Source organism: Macrotis lagotis, chromosome 1 (genome assembly GCF_037893015.1).
Source record: "Macrotis lagotis isolate mMagLag1 chromosome 1, bilby.v1.9.chrom.fasta, whole genome shotgun sequence".
Taxonomy (NCBI): domain Eukaryota; kingdom Metazoa; phylum Chordata; class Mammalia; order Peramelemorphia; family Peramelidae; genus Macrotis; species Macrotis lagotis.
In genome coordinates, this window is record NC_133658.1 from 44,337,008 (window position 1) to 44,351,075 (window position 14,068).

A 14,068-nucleotide genomic window follows, 5' to 3' on the forward strand; every position below is an offset into this window, starting at 1 on the left:
CTATATCCTACCTCTATGTCTAGGCAGTGCCTCATAGACGCTGTGGACTCCTTCCTCACCTACACCTCCTGAATCCCTAAACTCTACACTTGGCTCAGGGACCACTCTTCAAAGCAGGGCTTTCTTGATTCCCCTTTCCCCTGTAGTTAGTGCTCTCTATTTCTTGAAAGACTTTTGTCTTGTTCATTCATGTATATGAACCCCCAGGAGAATGCAGGATCCCCAAGGGCAAGGACTGTTTGTTTCCTTTTTGACCCAGTATCTCTAGTGCCTAACCATGTGCATTACATAAAGCAGGGACCTGATACAGGACTGAAATCGAAAGGGACAGAAATAAGGGCATTTTTCAACTCTGCTCCCATCACGAGTTCACATTTAGTAGCTTAATTATGTGCACAAATATGTTCTGTAGAAGTCAGATTCTTTGCTGGAGAACGCTGAACCACAAGATATCCATCAAGATAAATAGGTTTGTCAAGGAAAAGTATGAAGTTAAAAAGTACTGCTTAAAGGAAACAGAATAAAAAGAAAATTAAAAGAACACATAAATAAATGGGAAGTAAGAAAAATTCAGGCGGGAGAAGCTAGTTATCAGGCTAAAGAATCAGACTTATGACTAGAGAAGGAAAAACGCAGGTCCTAGATATCAATAAGCAAAATCCCAAAGAGCATAGGTTGGACACTTTCAGAGAATGAATAAAGATCAGAGGTTTTATAGAAACTCTAACTTTCTGGGAACAAGTTCTGACTTTGGACACTTCTTCCAACACCTCTTCCCCAAATAGGCAGAGATGGGCAAGTAGAGAAGTCAAGTCAAGTAGGGAAGTTAAGATGTTTTGCCCTTTGAAAGAGGCAATGCAAAAGAAACAAGATTGAAGAGCAGAGTTAGGAAAGTAAGAGTGAAGTGAGAAGGTCAGGAGAAGAACCTCTGATAAAAGTAAATGTGGAGTCACAGAGAAAAGTCAGTTAAGGGATACTGGCCAGCAAAGACTGCTCATTAACACTATAATCTTGAATTGGGGGAGGGGGGTTGGGGAGAGGGAGAGACATAAGCAGAAAGGGAAAAGTGGTAAGCATGACATGTCTTTCTAAGGTAATTCAAACTTAGGGTTTTGGTTAAATTGCTAATGTGGTCCCTAAAAAGAACCAGGTAAAAATATGTTTAAACTCTGCATTTTCAACACTTAAGTTATTCTAGTACTTAAGTGATAAACATGATAAATCCTCAAGAGTCCTGAGGACCAAGAGAATTAAGATGTAGGGAGGCAGCATGGGAAAATGGGGAGAGAATCACATCTGAAGTTCAAAGGCCTCCATCTAAAGTGTATCTCCTATGACTTTGGGCCAATCACATAATCCCTCTGCTGGACAACTTCAGAGGCTTCTTGATCTAGGACCCCCATGAATTCAGAGTCTTGGTCATTGCAGGGAACACAAGGTAGCTTTTACTTGATCAGAAACCTCTTGTTCTCAGAATTACATAACAGGAGAACTTTGGAGCTCACTTACCCAGAAAGCACTGCATGCTGCCCAAGACAATCTACAGACATTGCAGTTGCCTGTTGAAAAACACAAACAATTGTTCAATTTTTAAAGCAAACTAAAATGAACCAGTCAAGTCCAAAGTAGAAGAGATTTAATTATTTTTCACTGTGCCTTTGTCATTACTCAGGTGAAGAATCTGAAATCTTTCTGGTTAATAATCATCAGATCCTATAAAGGTGAACTTTTATTTATCCCTTTGTATTCTCAACCTGAATCTCAAACTTAAATGGCAGTTCTAATTGTTATTCAACATTTACCAAAAAAAAAAAATGGGAAAAAGTGGTTTATGAGGGATTATAGGGAGAGGAACCTTAAGCCAGGGGATATGAATTTAGAGAAACTAGGAAAAATCTCCTCTTGTAAGCCCACCCTGATGTCACTAAATAGGCTAAACATCAGAGTAGTGATTTCAAGGAGCACTGACTTCTTAAGTGCCATTGGGGTAGTTAGCCAGATTCAAATCTTAGCTTTGTTTCATCCAAGGTCAAACAAATCAATCTCTGGCTACCAAGTTCTTGGAGTTTCTCCTACTGGGTCCCCTAGAGGTTAAATTTTAGCAAGATAAAAGGAAAACCAAACTCAATCTAGAGTTTTCAGGACATGTCAGTGGTTTCCAAATCTTGAGGAGAGGGATCTTTCATCATAAGAATATACCAAACCAAATGAATTTGCCTTCAGGGTGGAGTCTGAAGTTGCTTTTAATCCAGTCCTGGATTCTCTTATTTGGACAGGCTTAAATCCTGCTGTGTCTGAAAGTCAATTGGTACCATTCACAACAGCACTCTGGCATTAGGCTGACATTGGCTGTTTTATTGCCATCCTCCCACTGAAAGTCTTTTCCAGGAGACTATCAAAGGAGATCCCATTCCAAACATTTGGGCACAGTCACAAGCGATGGACTGAAAAGAATCTGTTTTTTACAGTTAAGCAACCTCAAGAAAGATGTCAGGGACAAGAGGCTCAAGTCTGAGTTCAAGAGGCTGACAGGTGCTCCTTCATCCTCATTCTAGGCACAAACAAAGAGAAATCCAGCTGATATTGCAGTCATTCCAAGAAATCTGGTCTGTATCTGGGATTGGATAAAATTAAGGGTTGGTGGTAAGATAGCAGCATCAAAGGGTTAGGACAGCAAAAAGTCATCAGTTTCCCCAAAATGAACTATTTGGATTTGGAATCTGTAGTAGGGTCCACCAACTCTACCCAGCCTTCCCAGATTCTTCAAGCTATTAAATATTCCTAGAACATCTTTGATCTCTCCTCTGTCCCCTTTCCCTCCAAACCTTGTATTAATACTTATCAGCTGGTGGTACAGTGGTTAGAGTTTTGTGACTGGAGTCAGGAAAACCTGAGTTCAAACCCAGTCCCAAATACTCACTAGAGTGACCCTGGGAAAGTCAATTAATCTGTTTCCTCAACTGTAAACTGGGGATAATAATAGTATTTCCCTCCCAAATTCATCACCCATGAGATACTACTTATAAAAATGCTTATTAGCACAGTGCCTAGGACACAATAGGCATCTACAGGCTAATCAAATCCCCTCCCATGAGACCATCAGCTCCTTAAGAGAAGGGGCCATTTCATTTTGACCCTTGTCTTTTGTCTTTATATCCCCACAAACTGGAACAGTGCTTGGTACAAAGTAGTTGAATTGCTTTTTGCAAATCATTTCTCCCTCTAATCAATATCTTTCCAGGCTTGAGAGTATTTACCATACTTCAATTATCTTCCATTACAGTAAGCAAGAATAAAATATATTATTCTGAACTATCCCGATTGTTTTGTTTTTGTTTTTTGTCTTTCATTTTCAAAGAAGACCATGACATCAGGGAAGTGATGTCATATTAAACACATGAATTGGATTTGAGTGAGGGGGTGCTGTGCTAAGCCACCAGTCTCACTTTCTCCCCCAGAGACATCTGGGTCCAGTGGCCAGATATGAAGCATAACTGGAGATGATTCTGGATGTGAGGCAATTAGTTAAGTGACTTGCCCAAGGTCATACAGCTAGTAAGAGTCAAGTGTCTGAGGCTGGATTCAAACTTCTATCCTCTTAACTCCAAGGCCAGTGTTCTATCCACTGCACCACCTAGCTACCCCAATCCCCTACCTAACAAGAGAAAGAAGGGTAAAGCTTTTCTTACCCCCTTTAGCCCCTCATATGAAAAGTGAGATTGAGTTTTCAATATCAGACAATCTGTGGGGTGTTAGCAAGGATGTCTAATTCTTACTGACCAAGGTAAAGTTAAACTCTAGAGTGACCAGAACTGGGTAGCTAGATGGCACAGTAGATAGAGCACCAGCCCTGGAGTTGGGAAGACCTGAGTTCAAACACGACCTCAGACTTAATAACTGCCTGGTTATGTGACCTTTGGCAAGTCATTAACCCCATTGCCTTAAATAAAATTAAAAAAAAAAAAGAATAACCAGAATCGGTGCCTATACTTCTAGTATACCAGATAACTCTCTGATTTAAATTTTTTTTTTTAATTTCAGTTGGTCTGAGGGGTATAATGGATAAAGCACTGACCCTGGAGTCAGGAAGACCTGAATTCAAATCTGCCCTCAGTCATCTAGTAATTACTTAGCTGTGTGACCTTGGGCAAGTCATTTAACCCTATTAACTTTAAAAAAAACAAACCAAAAAAATTTAAATTGGTCTTCTAAGCATCTGAGTAGTGAAGTTAGTTCTTGGTTTGCTTCACCAACCATCCTTCATATCTTAGGACCTAATCTGAAAGGTCTCTGGGCCTTGCTGTCTGCCCTACAGCACCAGGCTCAAAATGTCCAGCTCTTTTTGTCTGCCTGGAGATAGACTTTCTTTTATGCCCAATTAGAGTCTGAACTCCTTGAGAGCAAGAATTCTCTAAATTTTTCTATTTGTATCTTCAGTTCTTAGAATGTACAAATGATAAATGCTTTTTCCTTCTTTCATGTAAATGAAGATTGTGTATATGGACTATATAGACAGTGAACCATATAGATACTTCACCTAAATTTGCATTATGTAAATTCACCTCATTTCAGGTTCCCCCAAAGCTGCAGGGAAAACTCCCCTCCAAGGGGTCCTGACTCTAGACCCAGGAGCCACTTCTGCTGCACCCACCACCACTCAGAGCCCCAGGAGGATCCACTCAATGCTTTTTAACATCTATTAGTATCCATAGTCTTTAAATCTTATGTATCATTTGTAATATTTTTTTAATGTTTTCAAAATGAAAAGGTTTCCTCCTTTCTAATAGCAAAATGATTTTTCAACACGGAGACGAATTTTATTATGAAACCAGTCTTGTAACATATTTTACACTTTGGTATAAGTGGTCCTTCCAGCAAGTTGATCTCTCTGGGAGAAATTCATAAAAATAAAGTTTTGCAGATTTACCTGCCCAGTCTCATTCAATCCAATTTAATTTCAAAGGAAACAAACATTTTGTATACATTCTTTGTGGAATCAAGATTACTGTGATTTGTTCATTTGAAATGTCCAAGTGAGAAATCAAATTTTCCTATTTGAACTAGAGAGAATGGGAATAAACTTCTAAGAAATGGAAGCACTTAGTTGTGTTCAACCTTCCAAATAATGATGCATGCTAGAAAAATCCAATCAATTTAAATCAGAGCCAAAGTCAATTCTTTTAACAACAGTTTGGTACAGGCCTATGATCAAGGACTATAATCTGTGCATTATCAGATTTCAGAGTCTAAAGCAAGAACTGAAATCCACTGGTATAAAAGAATCAGACAATTTCACATGACATGATACGATCATATTAAATTAGGAGCTGGAGATGCTAGGAAAGCTGTTCTGAACTACTGTACTCAATCTTCCACATCCCCTTACTGAAAACTTATTTGAAATTAGTTGATATTCTCTGAACACATGATCCAACAACTGCTGTACACACATCTAGCTCCTTTTTTTCAGTAAACTACAAGAACAGTCATGAATCATCTGTGATTGGGAGAACCACTTCACATGCCTAGGTCTCAGTGTCCTTTGTAAAATGAAAGACTAAATGGTACCTAAAATCCACTTCAACAATAACAGTGATCACAAAATGTGCGATCACAAAACAGTGATCACAGCTTTTTGGGCTTGTCTTCTCCCAACTAGACTAAGCTCAATGAAGGAAAAAGACTGTCTTATCTTAATTTTACCCCTGCCTCAGGGCCTGGCACACTGTTCATCACAGAGGTGATGTTTAATCAACAAAGGTTGAATGAATGATGAAGATGTGCTATTTTTCTTCAGCAGTTTTCCCTAGATATTACCATCTCTTCTAAATATCTTTTTAGAAAATAAAAACTAAAATGCAGCTTTCATATTCTAGTTCTTTTTACCAGAAATGATTCTGTTTTCCAAAACAAGTGAAACTGGAAAAGTAGTGAAGAAAGTCTGGCCCTCTACAACTTTAAATAGTGTTAGCTTCTCATTCTTTTTAAGTAAAAGAATTGCCAGGACTGGTATGGCCTTGAATTAGTAATAGATTTTTTTTTCCCCTCAAGCAAAAGATATTCACAGATGCCTATCTGTCTGGAAGGTTTATAGCAATGATGAGACTCATAAATCAGAAATCATTAAAGCAACAGGGAGCATATATAATGCTCTTCTAATTTTCCATTCCAGTTCCAAATAATAATGGTTTGAGAAAGTTAGCCACCCAACTTAAACCAGGAGGTGTATATAAAGTAACCAAATCTGAAAATGATTATAATCTCAAGGGAAAGACTCAAGCTTCCTAAAACCAAAGGATTCCCCCCAAAATTACTGAACAAACAATTCTCAAAAGAACTGCAGAGTTTTAACAACCATAATAAAGATTGCTCCAAATCTCTAATAATAAGAGAAATACAAATCAAAACAACTCTGAGATTTAACAAAAGGTAAATACAACAAAAGACTGAAATAGTCAATGCTGCAAAAGCTGTAGAAAGACAAGTATACTGATATATATAGTTAGTGGAGCAGTGAATTGGTCCAATCATTCTGGAAAGTAACATGAAATTATGCTTTAAAAAAAAGTGATAACCTCTGACTCATATGTCTCATTGCTAGGAATATATCCCAAAAAGAATAAGGACAGAAAGGTCCTAAATGTACCCAGATATTCAAAATAGCATTTTCTGTGGTAGCAAATAAATGATAATGAAGTAGATAACCTCTACATATAGGGAATGATTAAACAAATTGTGGTTCAGAAAGATTAGGTGCTCCAGGTCCTTCTAAGAGCTAGACCCCACCGTCCTCCCACACAGTGACTCTTTGATCCAGTAACAGTAACCTCCTGGCTGTCTCACAAAGATACTCCAGTCTCAGAACTGGGCATAGGCCTGGAATGCTCTTCCTCCTCAACTCCATCTGGGGATCAACTCAAATTCCACCTTTGACAGGAAGCATTCCATAACCCCTCTTAATTCCAGGGCCTTCCTTCTGTTAGAGACATCCTATTTTGTAGGTTGTTGTTTCCATGGTATCTCTCCCAGTAGATTGTAAGCTCCTCAAGAACAAGGGCTGTCTTTTGCCTTTTATTTGTATGTCTCCTCAGAGTTTATTTAGCACAGTGTCTGGTACAAAGAAGGCACTTAATAAATGTTTATTGAAAAAAAAAGGGGGCAGCTAGGTGGCATAGTGGATAAAGCACCAGCCTTAGAGTCAGGAGTACCTGGGTTCAAATCCAGTCTCAGACACTTAATAATTACCTAGTTGTGTGGCCTTGGGCAAGCCATTTAACCCCATTTGCCTTGCAAAAAAACCTAAATTGATTATTACTGTGCTGTTAGAGACAATTAACATGAAAAGTTCAAAGTAGCGAAAGATATGAATGGATGCAAAATGAAATCAGTTTTTTTAAAAAGAGAAAGTAAAAGGAACCAGAAAAAGAATATGCACCATAGCAACAATGTAAAAGAAGAGAACAATGATGACAGCCACAAAGTTTGGATGCTATGTGTTTGGTCCTGGAGGGAGTTGAGAAAATTCAAGGCAGGGCACTGGTGGTGCTGAATGTTGCATGTAATAATCTGACATCAGGGAGACGATGCCATGACAAGCACATGGTCTTCCTGAATCCAAGGCCAGTGCTCTATCCACTGCACCACCTAGCTGCCCTCTGCATACACTATCAGACTCAATCAATATGTGGACTGGTTTCACTGACCTTTGTTCCCTTCGAAAGAGAATGATGTATTTGGAAATGAAGAGAATAGCAAAATAAAAGCTATCAATGAAAAATTCTTAAATCATAAAAGCACCTAGTTCCTGAACTGACCCAGTTCAAACCCTCTTGCCATGGGTGAATACCTTCCACAACATATCTGACAATCTCTGACCAAACATTTCTAAGAATGAGAGGACTCACTAACAAAGCAAACTTTAGCTATTCCTTCAATTTTTATTAAGCCTAAATCTGTCTCCTAGTAAGTTCCATGCATTGGTCATACTTTTCTTGGCTGAACTATGTAGAATAAATTTATTCCCTCTTCTAAATAATGAGTCTTTTAGGAAAACTCTCATATATTTCTACTAATCTTCTATCTTACAGATGATACATCCCAAGTTCTTTCCTTCCTTCCACCCAGACAAAGGTTTGAGATTTCTCATCATCCTCATCATCTTATCCTCTAAAAAATGTAACATCATATCCTTTGATCCAGCAATACCACTACTGGGTCTATATCCCAAAGACACCATAAGAAAGGGAGAAAAGACTCATATCAGAGTATTTATAGCAGCTCTTTTTATAGTGGCAAAGAATTGGAAATTGAGGGGTGTCCATCAATTGAGGAATGGCCAAATAAGTTATGGTATATGAATGTGATGGAACACTATTGTTCTAAGAAGTTATGAGCTGAGGAGCAGCTAAGTGGAGCAGTGGATAGAGCACTGGCCTTGGAGTCAGGAGTACCTGAGTTTAAATTCAGCCTCAGACACTTAATAATTATCTAGCCATATGGCCTGGCCTTGGGAAAGCCACTTAACCCCATTGCCTTGAAAAATCTAGGAAAAAAAAAGAAATTAGACTAAGGAAGAGATGGAGAACATCACCAAAAACAAACTAGATGATTTCGATTAGATTAAAAAGCTTTTACACAGATAAAACCAATGTAACCAAGATCAAAAGAAATGTCGTAAATTGGGAAACAATCTTTACAATTAATGATTCTGACAAAGGACTCATTTCTAAAATTTAAGAGAACTGAGTCATGTTTTAAAAAAAAAAGCCATTCCCCAATTGACAAATGGTCAAAGGATATGCAAAGGCAATTTACAGGGAGATCAAAACAATCCATAGCCATATGAAAAACTGCTCTAAATCATTAATTATTAGAGAAATGCAAATTAAAGCTTCTCTGAGGTACCACCTCATACCTCTCAGACTGACCAAAAAGGATAATGATCATTGTTGGAAGGGATGTGGGAAATCTGGGACACTAATACATTGTTGGTGGAGTTGTGAACTCATCTAAACTTTCTGGAGAACAATTTGGAATTATATCCAAAGGGCAACAAAAAATGTGCATACCCTTTGATCCAGCAATACCACTACTGGGTCTATACCCTGAAGAAATGATGAAGGGATGGGAATTCAGGGAAGCCTGGAGGGATTTACATGAACTGATGCTGAGTGAGATGAGCAGAACCAGAAGAACACCGTACACCCTAACAGCAATCTTGATGGACTTGGTCGTTCCATCAGTGCAACAACCAGGGGCGATTTTGGGCTGTCAGGAATGGAGAATACCATCTGTATCCAGATAAAGAGCCATGGAGTTTGAACAAAGTTCAAGGATTATTCCCTTTAATTTAGAAAAAAAAACCAAACAGATATCTTATTGTCTGATCTTGTTATCTCATACTTTTTGTTTCTTCCTTAAGGATGTGATTTCTCTCTCATCACATTCACTTTGGATCAATGTACAACATGGAAACAAAATAAAGACTGACAGATTGTTTTCCATGGGGGTGGGGGGGAGTAAGATTGGGAGAAAAATTGTAAAACTCAAATAAAATCTTAAAAAAAAAAGAAAGAAAAGAAATTATGAGCTGGGTGGACTTCAGAAAAGCCTGGAAAAGACTTGCCTTGTTGAATTGATGCTGAGTGAAGTGAGCAGAATCAGGAGAACATTGTACACATTAATCTCAAATGTGTGAATTAAAGGATTTGAAGGTTAGCAGTTTTCATATTAGCACATCTGAATTAGAAGAGGCAAATTTATTCTGGCAGCTTGGCTCCAAAAGTAGAGGATCAGAACTCAAGAACTCAAGAACCTGAGGTACTTCTAGCTAGCTGACCTGAAGAAAGTCACCAGCAACCTGGGCCCCATTTTCTCATTTGTAAAACGAGGGGGCCAGACTAGATGGCTTCTAGCAAGAACCAATCCATAATACAAAAAATATAAATAGGGACACTGTTCTTATCCCCTGGATAACTTGTGCTTGCCTGGAGAGGCCTAGCCTAACAATCAGATATGTTGTGTGAGCCAGTGCAAAGCACTTCAATGTCCTCTTGGGAGAAATGACGTGACTAAAATCCCTTATGGGAAGCTGGGTCCCAGGCACCACTAAGGGACTGATGAGGGGCTCTTTTCATCCATTCATCTTTATTACTAAGGAAGGAATGAGTTTTTTTTTGTTTTGTTTTGCTTTGTTTTTCAGAGCAGAAATAATATGGTGTATTGCTAAGAATGTTGGAAGTGGAGCCCAGCGCCTTGAGTTTAAATCTCTACAGTTACTACCTTGTTCCATCTTAAGCAAATCAATTAGCCAAGCCTTCAGAGCTCTATAGATTAGACTGGACTGTCCCTTGCAGCTTTAATTCAGTACCACAAATATTTAAACACCTGTGGAGAACACTGTGCTGGGCTTCAGGGTAAACAGTTTGGGTCCTTACTTTATGGTCCTCACCCAAACTACCTTACAGTCTACAGGGGACAAGACAAAGAAATTGAAATAATATACGACAGTTAAAGGATTACAGACCTAGAGATAAAAACAGTAGTGTACTGGCAAATGTTTAACAACTGACTCTCCAGGGAGGAAATGTATGTAGGATCCACTTTTAAACTTAATCTTCATTATTACATTTTGTCTATCACTTTAAGTCTAGACAATAAACAAAGCACTAAAGCAAGCCCAAATTTGTAGCATTTGTCAGGTTCCAAGGTATAAATACTCTCAATTGGCTCTCAGGAATCAGTTTAAGCTGACTCCAGCACATCTCACGGTGAAAAGGACTTCAGAGGCTCAATATTTTTCAGATGAAGAACAGGAGGACCAGGAAGGTATTCTATGGGTGCATCCAAATTACAAAACAAAGTTCAATGTGAGGTGGGGGACAGGGGTTAGAGTAGGAAGAAGGAAAGGTGATCAAAGAAGAGGTTTTGAAGGAGATAAGTATCCAAGATGAACTTAAAGAAGAGCTAGTGGAAGATATTCTAGGCAGAAGTTATATAATATGGCTAACATGAACAAAAGCATACAAGAGCCTGTATTTTTGGTTCAAAATTTCAAATTAGGAGCACTGTATGAGGAAATCCCTTCTACCATTGCTTTCCAGATTCCCACAGTTCCATAAGGCTGCCTGACTGACCTAGGCCAGGAAATCACAATTGTTGTGACTCACCCTCCATTCACAAGGTAGCTGGTAGTGCAGTGGCTTGAGTGCCAGGCTGGAGTTGGGAAGACATGAGTTCAAATCTGACATTTACTGGGTGACCCTGGGCAAGTCATTTAATCTATCTTGGTTTCCACATCTATAAACTAGAGGTAGTAATAACAACTCCCTAATCTAGCTGTTGTAAAGATCGAGTGAGCCACTCTGTGTAAAGGACTGAGCACTGCAGTTGCTACATAAACACTAGTTCTTAGTAGGATGTACACACCATCATTTTGCTTTTCAGATCATATTTAAGAGAATTTCCCTTCTGACCATGTCACTCATGGTTCTCCACAGCTCTCCTTCCCCTCTGCACCACTCCAGACTCTGCTCTTCCTAGCCTCAGATTTTGGAGGACAGAGTAATTAAAGGGATCCCTTCACTTTTCTGATCCTCATGCTCTCCTCTGGAAAATGAGGCTGACATCTGTGATCTCATCAATCAGGTGCATAGTTTCAGAAGGCTCAACATGCTCCTGGAAAGATGGGGACAATATATTCCCAATGCCTCCAACTCACTCCCTGTGACCCCCTATATTCAAGGGTCCTCCCTTGGCTACCATCATTCTCACTATGTAAATGGAGGTTCTGAACCTGGGATCTGGCAACATTTTTTTTTAATTTTTTTGTATTTAAATGTTAATTGAGTCTCTTGTAAACTCATTTACTTTACTTGATATACTTAAAACCTTCTTAGAAGTGATCAGGGGGTGGCTAGGTGGTGCAGTGGATAGAGAACCAGTCCTGGAGTCAGGAGTACCTGAGTTCAAATCCGACCTCAGACAGTTAATAATTACCTAATGGTGTGACCTTGGGCAAGTCACTTAACTCCACTGCCTTGCAAAAAGAAAAAGAAAAATTAAAAAAAATAGAAAACTGGAAAGATAAGAAGGAGCTACATTCCCAAGGACTTTGAACTCTCCAAAAAGGACTTTATATTTGATTCTGCAGGTGATAGGAAGCCCTTGGAGTTTACTGAGTAGAGATGTGACATGATCAAATGTACTGTTTAGGAAGATTATCCTGTCAGATGAATTTCAATCTTTTTATCTGTATGTCCAGCAAAGACACCACGTCACTACCCTGGTCCATAAGCTCCAGAAGATGCCTGTTGCCTCTGTGGTTGTTCAGTCATGTCTGACTGTCTCTTCCTGATTCCATTTGGGGTTTTCACGGCAAAGATACTGAAGCGGCTTGCCATTTCCTTCTGTAGCTCACTTTATAAATGAGCTGAGGCAAACAGGTTAAAGTGACTTGACCAGGGTGACGGGTTATTAAGTATCTGAGTCTTCCCGACTGCAGGTCCGGTCCTCTCTTCACCGACCGCCTCGATGAGGTTTGTCCTTTATTCTGGAAGAAGACCACGACATCAGGGAGGTGATGCCACGAACTGGATCTGAGTGAGGGGGTGGGGGGCTTGCTAAGACCCCAGTCTTACTCTCTCCCCCAGGGCCAGCTGGGTCCAGTGGCCAGATGTGAATTAGGAAACCTGGGGATGGCCCTGGATCCCAGGCCATTCGGGTGGAGCGACAGGTCCAAGGTCACACGGCCGCCGAGCGTCAAGTCCGGCGCCCTCCCTCGGGGCCGGGCACTAGGCAGGGCGCGCACGCCTCGCCCCGGGATGGAGTGCGATGCCCTTCGGCAGCGCCACCCTCGCCGATGCCCATCTCCCTCATTATCATCATCATAACCCGTTCCCTCAGGCGCCGCACGCACATCGCGATAGGCCGCCGTGACCTTGACCTGGCTCCAGGCCCTACGAGGCCGGTGCCACGGCCGCCCCGCGCCGCGGAGGGGCGCGGCCCGCGGCTCCCGGGGCCCACACGGGGCGCGCCCGCCGCTCGGGGCAGGCCCGGCGGGGCCCCGCGCACCTGGGAGCCGCGCGGAGCGAGGCCTGCGGGCCGGGGCCGCCGCGGCTCTCCCGCGGGGGCTCTTCGTAGCCGGGCCCGGCCGCCTGACGTCCGGGGGGTCGGGCCCGGCCCGGCTCGGGGCCACGCGGCGCCTCGGCCCCTCCCTCCCCTCCCCCCCGCGCCGGACCGCGCCTGGGGGAGGGGAGGGAGGGGAGGCGCATGCTCAGACGGCGCCCCGCAGCCCAGCCCACCCCCGCCGCGCACCTGGGAATCCCTGAACTCCACCACCACGTTCTCGCTGCTCCACCGCGCCGCCATGTCCGGCTGCCCGCCGCCGCCCCACGGCCGCCGCCGCCGCGCTCCTCCCCTCGGCCCGCGCGCCGGGGCCTGGGCACGCCGGGGACGCGCCCTTCACCTCGGGCCACCCCCGCTCCGCCCCACCCATCTCGCCCTTCGGCCGCCCATTGGTCGCTTCCTCAGCTCCGCCCCCGCCCCCGAACCTCGTGGTCTGGCGTGCACGCGCCGGGCCCAACACACCTAGCCTCCGCCTTCCCCTCCCCTCCCCCCCCGACCCGGCTCGGGCTCCTATCGCTTCCAGGGGACGTGACGTCAAACGGAGGCGGAGCCTCCTCGCCTTTCGGAAGCCGGGGCCCCGCCCTACTCTGGCCGCGAGGGCCGTCGGGAATTGTAGTCCAAAGCCGGGGGGGGGGGGGCAGAAGCTGCGGGCGGGGCAAAAAGGATGACGCGCAAGCCGGCAAGGGACCGGCTCAGGTTCCTTCTTCCTGAGGTCCTAAACCCCGTTCAAAGATCGACTGACGAAGAGACTGCAAGGATAGACAGATGCAAAGATGCATGGATGGACGGACAACAGAAAGACAAGCACAGGGATGTACGGATGGAAAGACAAAATCAGTCCCGGCCTCTGGGGGCTAAATATGCCCTCCGAACCCTTCCCACCGAGGTTGACTTCTCAGTGCTTCCCCCTCAGCATCCTTGTTAACCCGCCCCACCCCCCGTC

General features: G+C 42.6%; 1 protein-coding gene across 6 annotated transcripts in view; it reads right to left on the reverse strand.

The window, feature by feature from the left end:
- WDR59 (WD repeat domain 59) overlaps positions 1-13,414 on the reverse strand; it is an 84,151-nt gene extending 70,737 nt beyond the window's left edge. For 4 of the 6 annotated variants that reach the window (XR_012471208.1, XM_074199538.1, XM_074199533.1 and 1 more), the window contains exons 1-2: positions 13,315-13,414; positions 1,510-1,559 (exon numbers count right to left, since the gene is read on the reverse strand). Coding sequence is in view for 5 of the 6 variants with exons in the window: in XM_074199538.1 (XP_074055639.1) it covers positions 1,510-1,559; positions 13,315-13,368 (104 nt within the window). In the remaining variant the exon portion in view is untranslated. Of the gene's footprint in view, positions 1-1,509; positions 1,560-11,997; positions 12,772-13,314 lie in introns of those variants that run through there. The other 2 variants (XM_074199548.1, XM_074199546.1) reach the window with 2 other exon arrangements.
- Positions 13,415-14,068: the final 654 nt, after the last annotated feature.